Raw genomic sequence first — 12,507 nt, forward strand, 5'->3', positions numbered from 1 at the left:
CTATAAAGTTCAGTATACAGGGATTTGGGGTTTTGATCCACTCAAATGGCACACATATACTTGACAATTAGTCCCCCACATCTCTCTGACAGGGCCACCATAACACCACCTTTCACATCATGTCAATCAGACAAATTCAATCTTGCTGCTGCACATCTGGAAATAGAGGTCTTTACCTTTTGCTGGAGCTCCGAACAAAACTGCCGCCCCCTGGTGCCTGCAGAAAGTAATGATGTCCTCTTAAGAGAAAGTACACACCAGAGATGTCTGTTCAACTGAACACTTCCCGAGGCCATCACACAAGCTGAGACCAATCTCTTACGTAACCAACAAGCCACTTTTGTGTTGTTTTAGTCTTTGTGTGTCAACATGCGTGCACACATGGCATTTTCTTTCAAATCCATGCACCTCCAGCACACTTTAACCTCTCTGTATTTCATTTTTCCCTCCTGTTCTCTCAAGTCTATTTTTACTCTGCTTTTCTTCCTCACTGTGCCTCTGCCCTAAAGCTGGGCCCCAGCTTCTGTCCAGCTCAACTGGAGTGGGGATGAAAGCTGACTCACATATTCATTAACACGCATGGCTGCACAGACTAACCACAAATAAACAACATCTATGGATGTAAGACACGCACATATAGACACACACAGATGACGACATACATGATGCACCTGCCCGCTTACGCCAACGTGTCTTTCAAATTAGGGCAAGAAAGAGCTTTGGTAGCCATGCATGCTGTTGCCACATTTCAGAATGACTTATCCCCATATATTTTAAACAAATTAAAATATTGTTCAGTCATTGCCATACAGGGACAGAAATAGGTCAACAACCCCAGGAGACACATCCAAGATGTCAACAGAGAAAGTCACACGGCCCTTCAGAAGTGACAGCAGATAACTGCAGTCCCTGCTATAAAAAGACCAGCTGACACAGTCAACTAAGGCCTATAGATAAACATACAGACACCATGCCACCCAGTCAAACTGCTTTTTATGATCCAACAGGCAGACATACTATTTTGACGCAGGGAATGCACTGAAGAAATACAACACACCATTTTGGCATCCTATGACCTTTTCAGACATGCATGCAGATGCCATGACATGTTGGTACGTGGTGTAACAGTAACCACAGGGCTTCACAGAAAGCAATCACCCAGGGAAATAGTTACATTTATTCACAGATTAATAGAAAGAAAGCTGGCTAAAGCAAATGGTCCACTATGTGATATTATCTTGCAGAGTAATATCTTCCAATTCATACTGCCACCTAGGGGCATCTTCTGGCAACAGTTAGCAGAAGTGAAAGCCAATATGACAGTGATGGTTTCTGGGCTTGATGACTGTGCTAATATGCACATTTTCTCTCAAAATAAATACACAAAAAATAGCATGTAAGTTATTTTGTCTTTATTATAAAAAGGAGAGTGTGCCAGTGGGCTGCACTTGTACAGTAGTAGTGAAGTCAGGAAAGTAGACATAGTAAACAACATGAAAATGTAAACAATAACCCTGAGAATCGTTTTACAATAATTTGTTTTATGTCTAGAAAATTCATCTTTTATTATTTCATTTATTCCAATAGATTTATTAAATGGCGCTGGCCAATGTTTGTGAAAAACGTGAGGCAATTTAATCTGATATAAGAAGTGTTTACTTCATATCACATTCACATTCTAAACAGACATCTTTGCTTTCTTGTGACATGCTGACTTAGTTTTCGTGTTCTTTGCAGTTGCATTTTCTTCTGTCTTAATTTTTGTTTTCTTGCACGATACCCTCATTTCTTCTTCATCCGTTTCCTCTTTCTTCGCCTGCTTCAGTTGTGGCATTTCTTTCAGCTTTTGGAACTTCTTGAGGTCAGCACAGAACAACACCTAAAACAGATAAAGACACTGTGGTTATAGCAGACAGACTGTCAGAGACAGACACTCACAGACAGATACTGAATGATAACACTCACCGATTGTGCCCAACCAGCATAAGGACCCCACAGCTTTCTGAAAAAATCCCCTGTGTAGAAATATTGAATTTGGCTTTATGTTAACAATTAAAAAGAAACTATATTCAGTGTTTACAAGCAGTGTAGCACTGTAACCATACAGTACTACTGATGAGGTGCATGGATACTAACCAATATCTCGGTTAAGTTTATCTGTGATGGTCTTTTGTCCTTTGCCAGAAGCATAGTTGTAGTCACGCTTAGCAATCTGCCACACGTGTGTGTCTATGGGCACGGCCTCTGTCTTATCCAGGGACATCAGACATACACAGTCTGCCACCTACAGAGAGACACATATAGCCTTAATTACATGTTATTGTTACAACTTCACTTTATTTCAGGAAGATATATAAGAAGTTTTTTTCTACTCTACCTTTGTGCCCACACCAGGGAGAGTGCGCAGAGCATCACGGGCCTGCAGATATGGGACACTGCGTAGACCTTCAAGCCACTGGAGCCCATGGGTGTCCAAAATCTGCTTCGCACTCTGCTGAAGGAACCGAGCCCTGTACCCAAAACCAAGATCCCTGAGACATTCCTCTACACTGTCGTCTGAAGAATACAAGGTAAAAAACAACACAATTATGATGACAATATGTAGGCCTTTTCTGCTTGATAACTGAGTGAATTAACATTCACTAATCCTTAAATGACTGATGAACATGAGTCTCAATCAGACTACTCCATGGTTTAAGTATATTTCTTTCTATGTTGGTAAATGCCTTATAGTAGTAGGTATACAGCTGTATGACATATCTAGGCACTTGAAGGTAGAAATAAAGAAAGGGTTTTAACATACATGTCATAGAACTTGGAGCAAAGTGTATGTACCACTCAGGTATCAACTTAAAACCCAAACTAAACGTGGATTTGCACCACTGAACTGAGGACACTACAACATAACAGAAGTGAAAAATATTGTTGCATTGGCCTGGACACAAATAAACAAAAAAGCAATGAAATTTAACCAAAAGCCAAAGTGAAGGACGAATATAATTAGAGACCCAACAGATCCTGGGTCACAGCTGTAAACCCCACACCACTGATACTAATGTTATTGAAAGATGATAAACAGGTCTGCAGGGGAAGACTATAGCACCTGCAAGTGCAGACAGGGAAGGAAAGTTGGAGTAAGAGGTTTGATCCAGTTGGCACAGTGGGGCACCCAGGGCCTTACACAGCCTCTCCACCATGCCATGGATACGAGAGATGTGGTTGTTGGAGGTGCAAATGAAGGAAAACAGGCATTCAGTGGGGTCCTGGCGCAACATTCGCACACCTGGAGGGAGACCAAACAAAATACTTGAGACAAATACTGGCTCAGTCATTACTTACTTTGTAATAAGGGATATCATGCAGGTACAAGCAGACACACTGACCACTGAAGATGTCTGCAATGCGCTTGAAATGGGGGTCTGCTGCCCCCCATTCCTTGTACAGGTCTCCCAGTTTCACATTCAGCTGGAAGTAATCTCTCAGCATCTCTTCCTCCTCAGTGTCCTGCACCGAAGTCACAGCCAACGGCTCCTCCTCCTCCTCTTTCTTCAAAGCTCCTTTGAACTTCTTCCCTGACTTGTTTTCCATCTGGAGAGAAACACCAGCTCTCCTCTTCCTGTCACTTCCCTCCCCCTGCCATTCTTGGTTATTGTAAACATGGTACCACAGACTGTCTTCTGTCTGAGTCAGGGTCCAAACTCGTCCTCCCATCACTCCGGTCCAGTGGCCTCCTGCAGTTTCTCTCCAGCTGTGGGTTAAGATGCAGTAGTGGAAAGACACATATGAGGATCTAAAGTGTGCTAGATCTGTCCTGCAGCTCTCCTGTCGATCATGATGCTGACAGTGTGTGACCAACCTACCGGAAAGATTGTCCACAGGCAAGAGTGAGGTCCAGACACAGCTCTGACTTTGCACAGGCCAGAGATCTCCACACTTTTGTCCCCGAGGACAGCACTGCATGTTTGGCCATAACCTTTACTGCTAACTGTTACCTTGCTGTTTGTTTAGAGGTTAAAACAAGAGTATACTGACCTGCCACAGTGCCCCGGTATAAAAACTCATTGTGGTGGGATCCAGTGTTTGTGGCAGCGTATATCAAACCCTAAACACCCATGTTTTAGGTCAGTGATTTTACGGGGAGCGACAACTTTAATTCCGGTTTACGCAAATAACTTTCGCGGAGTTGTTTTAGCGAGCGTCGATAATGATGGACAACAAAGACCTTACAACGCGTTGCAAAGTTGGGCATACTTGAGAAGGAAAGTTTTATGAAAAGTGCAACGTTTAGGCACTTGTACTTAAAAAGGTTATCTGAAATAAATACGAACTGATTATGGTCCTGATTTAATGTTTAATAAATACCGAACTGTCAATCTGATGCAACATTACACAGATCCCGGTAGCCCCGCCCATACTGATGTCAACACAACAGTTGATTGGCTCCCTGGCTCGTAGTAGGCGGTCACTTCAAGCAAGCTCAATCACGATTGGTCAATGCAATCCGAGCCCGCGGTGTCCTATTGGCAATTTTGTTAGTAGCTCATTTTGGTCTTTGAGGTGTACAGGAAGTCGCCCCTCCCTCCCTCTCCGCGAAGGAAAGCCGTGTGCGGTGGTAGCGTGTATGTGGCTCCGCTCTAGCCGGTGAATACGGTGGAAAAATGGCGGATATGTTGGCACTTTTCACGTCCATTGGGCTCAGTGAGCAGAAAGCGAAAGAAACGCTGAAAAATGAAGCTCTCAGTTCTGCCCTGAAGGACGCAGTTACTCAGGTACGACCCAGCGTATGTGGGGGAACTCAACTTCCTGGAGGGACAGCTGTGAAATGTGACATATGACTTGACATTCAGGTTTTTTTTGTGTTTTTTTTTAGCTCACTTGTTGTATTCACTCTCGATATTTCTTACTTATTTAAAGCTGCTTTAATTGTAGGTTCGGAGGTAACGTTACCTACCACTGGATACGTTTCTGAGAACTTCTGTGTAGTTGAGGCAGGGTCTCTATATTTTCATTTTCACATTCAGTGTGCAAAGTCCATCCTCCCAGGGTCAAAATAGGGATTTACCATGTCTGTCTTAGCTTTAATACAGTTCAGTTAATTGGCTCTTGACATGAACACATTTTGAAGGATAAAGCAATGTATTTTTTGGGTATTTTCTCATAGGCTCAACGTGTCCGTGGGGCATCAGGAGTGGACAAAACCATGGGTACTTTGCTGTACAATATGGCATCTCGCCTTAAAGACACGAAACGCCTGACATTTCTTTCAGACAACATAGCACAGTGCAAAATCTGCACAGAGCTACAGCTGGCAGGTAAGACATGTTGCAGTCCGACTGATCACTTCAATGCTTTACCAAAAACTCATCTACATCTAATAAATCTAAATGACATATTTTAACATTGATCTTTTCTAATTTGTCCAGACTGATTTCTAACACAAGAAAACAAATTGCTTAAGCACACAATATAGTGTCTTGCATACCCAAATTACCATTAAATCATTTATGTCAACATGAAATGCATCTGAATCTGGAATACATCACACTTGATGAATATATAAAATATATAGTAAAAACGTCCCGGGTCACCAAAACTAATGCAAGTTCTGAAAAAGGCTGGGGACGTGGACGGCATTGAGCGCAAAAGAAAAAGCAGAATGAATGAGTGCCAGACTATTATATGGACTGATTAAATGGTACGTTTGTTGACGTAAATGATTGGAGAAAATGTGTTTGTTTGTTTTTTGCAGCTGCACTGGACTTTGTAAAGAGTCATCCTCAGGAGCCCATCAACCAGAAGGCGTTTGAAGAGGCATGTGGAGTTGGTGTCGTCATAACACCGGAGCAGATTGAAGATGCTGTAAGTGCAAATGCTTACATTTCCCAAACATATGTCTGTTTTTTTTTTTTTTTTTTTTTTACAAGCTTTACTGGGGGTGGTGTGTTCAGTGACGATGGAATGTTGTACAGGTGGAGACGGTGATCAAGAAGCACAAGGAACAGCTGTTAAATGAGAGGTATCGCTTCAACATGGGACTGCTAATGGGTATGATCTCACACTTGATTACTGAAATATTTTTGAAACCATTAAAGCCTAACAGACAGACAGAATGTCTCACTGAGCTTTTGTGTCTGTTGCAGGAGAGGCACGTACTGCCTTAAAATGGGCAGATGGAAAAGTCATCAAAAATGAGGTGGACATGCAGGTGCGTTTTGAAAAAGAGAATATTTTTAGACATTGTATATCTGTCATGGTTTCTCCCACTGTATATCGTAACTAACTCTGGTCTTGTTTTGATAGGTCCTACACCTCTTAGGACCCAAGACAGAGGCTGACCTGGAGAAGAAACCTAAGGTAACACATGTCACATTATTTTGAGGAACAGTTTGACATTTTTTCACTTTCTGTCTGCACCCAGCCAAGAAATAGACTATATAGACTCGCAGCCCCCTGTAAAATCACTACTTATAGGTGCTGGTAGGCAGATTTTGTTATCTTTGGACAGAGACAGGCTAGTGGTTTCTCCCTGTTTCCAGTCTTTATGCTGAGCTAAGCCAACGAACTGCTGGTTAACTTTATTTTCCAAAATGTCTAACCATTCCTTTAATCGCTGCACTGTTTTCATCTGTGGTTAATATCTAATTATTTTGCAGCCCCAGAAAGCTAAAGTTGCAGAGAATGAGGCAAAGGTGAAGAAAGACGAGGTGGCTATGAATGGTAAGAAACAGACAGAAGTGAATTTAATGGTTTATCTTTTGTGTTTTCTTAAACTTTGCTTGTTGGTTGTTTAGGTGAGGTGATGACTGGGGAGGGAAAGTCGCTAATGGAGCAGCTCAGAGGAGAAGCGCTGAAGTTCCATAAACCAGGTGAGAAGGAACCACCTGAACAGTTAGATGCAGTTGCGTCTCCGTTTGTTGCTTCAATTTAAAGGTTTTACTTACACAGTATGTTGATCTTTCATGTTCCATCATACAGGAGAGAACTATAAAACCGAGGGCTATGTGATAACACCGAATACAATGGACTTGCTTAAAAAGCACCTGGAGATCACCGGTGGACAGGTACACGTGCTACTTTTAACTTTTGGAGTAAAACACTTTAACTTGAAAATTATTATGTAAATGGTTCTTTCACCCTTTCCATTTACGTATTCCTTTAGATTCGTACTCGTTTTCCTCCTGAGCCCAATGGTATCCTTCACATTGGACATGCCAAAGCTATCAACTTCAATTTTGGCTATGCAAAGGTACGAATCTCTTCATCCATCACCGCCGCATTAGCAGTTTAATACTTCCTGGTGCAGCTGTTTCCTTTAAACCCTGTCTTTTCCTGTAGGCAAACAACGGAATATGTTTCTTGAGGTATGACGACACAAATCCAGAGAAAGAAGAGGAAAAATATTTCACTGCTATTAAGGACATGGTGGAGTGGCTCGGTGAGTTTGACTCTGTTGATTTACACCTTTTGGGTTCGATGAAAGCTTACAGGTAGTTTCTCATCAATGTAACTGTATTACACAGGCTACAAACCTTATGCTGTCACGCATGCATCAGACAACTTTCAGCAACTCTATGACCTTGCTGTGGATCTTGTTCGCAGGTGAGTGTAGAAACTATGTGTACATGTTTTATAAATGTGCACAAGCTGGAATATGATGTTTGATTCTTTTCTTCCTTCAGGGGTCATGCGTATGTGTGTCACCAGAAAGGGGAGGAACTGAAGGGCCATAACGCTCCTGCTTCCCCCTGGAGAGACCGACCCGTTGAGGAGTCCCTGGTGTTGTTTGACAGGATGAAGAAGGGTGTGTTTGCTGAGGGAGAAGCTACGCTCAGGATGAAGATGGTCATGGAGGACGGGAAGATGGACCCCGTGGCGTACCGAATCAAATACACACCACATCATCGGACAGGAGATGAATGGTATGAAAACCAGAACTTTCTTCATTTGAATATAATATCTTTCTCACCACAGGCTGCGTTTTACTTACATTTGTTTGCTATATTTCTCTGCAGGTGCATCTACCCCACTTATGACTACACTCACTGTCTGTGTGACTCTATTGAAAATATCACACACTCACTCTGTACCAAAGAGTTCCAGGCCAGGTATAGATGATTGTTTGGCGATCTGTTGTATCATAATCTAATGATACCAATGCTTTGTTAATGTTCACTTCCTTTGTTGGTTTTGTTACAGGCGTTCATCATATTTCTGGCTGTGTAACGCTCTGGATGTGTACTGCCCTGTTCAGTGGGAATATGGGCGATTAAATCTCACCTACACTGTTGTGTCCAAGAGGAAAATCATCAAACTTGTAGAGACTGGCGTTGTCAGGTAAAATCACATTTTCTTTTTGCCATTTGTTTCCAGTATGTTCATTTTAACTATTTATATTACAGTACAATAGTCTTGTAAATAATGGGCTATAAAAAACCCAAATAGATAGAAAGCATTTGTTCACCAGCGCCCAGAAACCTTTGTGTTAGAAGCAACTGATGAAGGATGAGTATTTGCCCTACTACTAAACTATTAGGTTAGGTATTAGTCAGGCGTTACTGATCCACGTGTGTCAGTGTCATTATAAAATGCGGTCTTTCTGCTACCATTTACATTAATGAAGTTGTTACGGGGTGCTGGTCTAATGTTACCCTATATAAAAATTATCCCTGTGAGTTTCATGCAGTGTGGTACGTGGTGGCAGATATTGTGAGTTGAGGTGTCAGCAGAGAGAGAGTTGGATCCGTGCATCCCTACCTTCTACCCTATTTTATTTTTCCACTAATGCCCCTTTTTAGCCGTGCACTCCTTATGTAAATATGAGGGCAATTTTACATGTCCGTCTTATGACTAAATAAGTCCCCAAATCAATATTACATTAAAGTCTTACTAGGTCGGACGGGGCAACATGTACGCAACACTTTTTAGCAAAGCACAAGTCTGAATTGAACCTTTTCCTTTGCCTTCTTCAGAGCTAAGAGGAAAAAAACAGATACGCAAGGGCCTACGAACTGTATTATATAGATTGTTTTAATTACATTGCACAAGCTTGTGGCTCTTCTAGTAAATGTCCTGTAAATGAACTTTAAGTAAAATTTACATTAAGGTAACCTATGTCTGAATGACAAAAAGAGCTTGATGAATTCCATGTCTGAAAAGGGCTTAAGTCCTCCCAAGTTTATAAAAAGCTGTTACCACTAATCGTAATAAAAACACAGATCTCTTGCAGCGGACAGACAAGTTAAACATCATGGATGGATTCAAACCATATATACTTCTCACTGGGGTTTGCTGGGCAGCATTTTGACCGCAGGTTCTCGTGTGATGTTTTCATACTACACATAGTTTGTTAACTATATCTCTTCTAATTACAGGGACTGGGACGATCCCCGTCTCTTCACTTTGACCGCACTGAGGAGAAGAGGTTTCCCACCAGAAGCAATTAACAACTTTTGTGCACGGGTATGCAGAAAGGCTAGAAGGATGAATAGGTGGATGGTGTAAGGAGTAATTACATGTATCAGGGCGGTGCTGTTGTGTAATAATATGTTACATGTGTTGGCAGGTGGGAGTCACAGTTTCCCAGACAACGACAGAGCCCCACCTTCTGGAGTCGTGTGTGAGGGACGTGCTGAATGACTCTGCACCCAGAGTCATGGCTGTGCTGGAACCGCTCAAAGTCACCATAACTAACCTTCCAGAGAACTCAAAGGTTTGTGCATGACTTACAAATACAGAGAGATTACACATTAAACAGCTCCCTGAGGACTTGTAATATCCGGTATATTCTGTCTTTGAACTAAATCTTCCTTCCGTCGTCCTCTTTTGTCTCAGTCAGATGTACGAGTACCAGACTTCCCTGCCAACGAGGCCAAAGGCAGCCACGTGGTTCCATTTACACGTACAATCTTCATTGAACAGAGTGACTTCAGAGAGGTTAGAGAGAGAAAAAAACACAAATAATTACTCTCACCATAGCAGACTTTATTTGCCCAATTTTTGGATTATGTACAAAACATGATGATGATGGACTCTTTTGCAGGTGATGGAGAAGGGCTACAAGCGTCTGACCCCTGAGCAGCCTGTAGGTCTAAGGCATGCTGGGTATATCATCTCTGTGCAGAAGGTCATCAAGGTAAGATGTTTCAAGGTGCAGTCAGACCAGATTTTCCTTCAGCACCATTAACCTCTATCACTGTCCTTACACTCACTGCAGCCATGTAGCATCCCTTCTTCTCGGCTGTTTTATTTGACCATGCAGTTGTATGAAAAAATTATACAAACAAACAATATTTTCTGAATCAGTCTGACCCCCTCTCTTAAATTGGCTGAACCCTGCAGAGCCTAATCATTTCATTAGTCAAAATTCAATCTGATTGAACTCTTGTGTCTCTGTCTTCACTTTAGTTAAGTAGTATTTTACATACCATCTGGTCCATGTCCTCACCACATGTCCTTCTGGTTTTCACTCTGTTTCCCAGGATGCTCAGGGTAAAGTGGTAGAACTGGAGGTGACCTGTTGCAGTTCTGATACTGCAGAGAAACCAAAGGCTTTCATCCACTGGGTCAGCCAGCCACTGCTGTGTGAAGTGCGCCTTTATGAAAGACTGTAAGTCACAAAAATCACTCCCTGTCATTCACAACCAATGCTCCATGTAGAAAACTCACTTTACCAAAACGTCTCACTATCTTTGTAGATTTCTGCACAAACATCCAGAGGATCCAGCTGAAGTGCCCAGTGGCTTCCTGAGTGACATCAATCCTGTGAGTACCTCTGCACTCCAGTGACAGGAGGCTTGTTTGGATTAACTGAGATGTTTCTATGGGCGTAGTAATTGTTTAAAGGTTATACAAAATGAATTTGCCACTGGATGTCGCACTAGAGCACCAGCATCTGAGACCAAAGAAAAGTGAGCGAAACAAAATAAAACTCACCATAACTGTTATTTCCAACAATCACCAAAGCTGGTTTGGTCAAAATAAACCCTTAACTCACAGAGTTAGATGTGAAAGCAATGTAAGCTAACGTTAATCCTTGGGACAAATGTGCTATCAAAGTACGTCCACTAAAAGAGCTTACTTTTGACACTGACAGGCTCACATTGTTATTCTAAATGTCTGAAAGGATCCCAACACAACTAGAAACAGCCGTTATATCAATATCACTCACAACCAGGGTCCATAGACAAAAATGCTAATTTTAACTCTCATATCATTGTAACTTCATTTAAAGTGGATATAAACAAAATAAAACTCACTGAACAGTCTTTGTTTGTCTTTCCACTGTTCCAACTTTTCTTTGGTCAAAATAAATCCTTAATTCACTGAGGTAGACAAGAAAAACAGCACTTTCAGTCGCTCTACTCAGCTGCACACAGAGCAGATTGGCTATGTAGACAAACCACAGAAAGGCTGCGACAGCAACACATGGATCAAGATGGAGTGTCACGTCATTCTCTTCTCAGAACACCATGATGCCACTATATCTTTATAAATATTAGCAAATAGTTGATTGCTGCTATATGAATGTTTTAAATATCATATATATATATATATATAACTTTTATATGTATTTCTTTTTTGTAGCATTCCATGCAGACAATCAGCAGTGCCTTAGTGGATATCTCCGTCAAGGAAGCAAAGGTTTTTGACAAATTCCAGTTTGAGAGAGTTGGCTACTTCTCTTTGGACCCTGACAGCACTGCAGACAAGGTAAGTGTTGTGTTTTATATTACAAATGGTTACTGATGAAAGCCTCTGTTTTTAGTTCAGTTGAGTTTTGGTAATCTACTCTGATATAAATACATTTTGGATGTGAAGTGTAACTCCTAATCTTTCTTTCTCTGCAGTTCGTCTTCAACAGGACAGTCACTCTCAAAGAAGACCCGGGGAAGATCTAATTGACTGAGATCAAGCCGCACTTCCTGCTTCCCATGAGCCCACAGATACATGTCCAAATTGTTTGCATCACTGAAGGTGTAACAACAGCAAGGGCACAGACTGCTTATGCTGAGACTGACTCAAATCAGATACTGTAATAATTACACGTCCATGTTCATAAGAGAATTGTGGCCAGCAGAATTACTGCAGTATCACTTGGTTCAGACGCAAGCTTGGTCAGTCGGTGTCAGAGTCTGCTTGATTCTTTTTCTATAGCCGCTGCAATAATAATTCACTTACACAGTGTTTCCTCTTTGTTGAATGTATGCAACGTTGATCATTGTTCAACGAGGACCTCTTGTATGCTAATATGGGCTCTAAGCTGGTGTTGCACAGAGGAGATGCTCTCAAATGCCATACATGACTTTCTAACAAAGGTGGTAAGTCACTGCCAAACCACCATGTGTTTTTTTTAAGACTCAGGGGGGTTCATGTGTGTCCTTTTGACAGACGAGAATAAATATTCCTCGAAAAAACATGTGCAATGTCTCTTGTTTTTGAAGCTGATGTCAATTATCTTCAACTACTGATATTTTAATATCAGGATGCAATGTTAAACTTAGTATATGA

The 12,507-nt window shown here is 41.6% G+C and overlaps 2 protein-coding genes across 3 annotated transcripts; one reads left to right on the forward strand and one right to left on the reverse strand.

The window, feature by feature from the left end:
* Nucleotides 1-1,559: 1,559 nt before the first annotated feature.
* Nucleotides 1,560-4,379, reverse strand: ogg1 (8-oxoguanine DNA glycosylase). Of its 2 annotated transcripts, none has more exons than XM_051425860.1 (7): nucleotides 4,033-4,379; nucleotides 3,384-3,748; nucleotides 3,104-3,283; nucleotides 2,378-2,556; nucleotides 2,137-2,284; nucleotides 1,966-2,015; nucleotides 1,560-1,879 (listed from the first exon to the last, which is right to left on the reverse strand). In XM_051425860.1, exons 2-7 carry the CDS (start codon nucleotides 3,709-3,711, stop codon nucleotides 1,679-1,681), a joined length of 1,086 nt encoding a protein of 361 aa, XP_051281820.1. In that variant the 5' UTR covers nucleotides 3,712-3,748; nucleotides 4,033-4,379; the 3' UTR covers nucleotides 1,560-1,678. The 2 variants fall into 2 exon arrangements, with proteins under 2 accessions (XP_051281820.1, XP_051281819.1); XM_051425859.1 differs by having other exon boundaries at nucleotides 3,861-4,378.
* A 175-nt stretch (nucleotides 4,380-4,554) lies between these two features.
* On the forward strand, nucleotides 4,555-12,415 carry qars1 (glutaminyl-tRNA synthetase 1). The gene is made up of 23 exons (XM_051425856.1): nucleotides 4,555-4,769; nucleotides 5,162-5,312; nucleotides 5,750-5,859; nucleotides 5,970-6,045; nucleotides 6,141-6,205; nucleotides 6,301-6,354; nucleotides 6,654-6,717; nucleotides 6,792-6,866; nucleotides 6,976-7,061; nucleotides 7,160-7,246; nucleotides 7,336-7,435; nucleotides 7,521-7,599; nucleotides 7,680-7,919; nucleotides 8,013-8,105; nucleotides 8,197-8,334; nucleotides 9,372-9,459; nucleotides 9,563-9,709; nucleotides 9,832-9,933; nucleotides 10,040-10,132; nucleotides 10,479-10,606; nucleotides 10,695-10,761; nucleotides 11,584-11,709; nucleotides 11,847-12,415. The coding sequence occupies exons 1-23, from the start codon at nucleotides 4,659-4,661 to the stop codon at nucleotides 11,895-11,897; spliced, it is 2,331 nt and encodes a 776-aa protein (XP_051281816.1). The 5' UTR covers nucleotides 4,555-4,658; the 3' UTR covers nucleotides 11,898-12,415.
* Nucleotides 12,416-12,507: the final 92 nt, after the last annotated feature.

Source organism: Dicentrarchus labrax, unplaced genomic scaffold (genome assembly GCF_905237075.1).
Source record: "Dicentrarchus labrax unplaced genomic scaffold, dlabrax2021, whole genome shotgun sequence".
Lineage (NCBI taxonomy): Eukaryota > Metazoa > Chordata > Actinopteri > Moronidae > Dicentrarchus > Dicentrarchus labrax.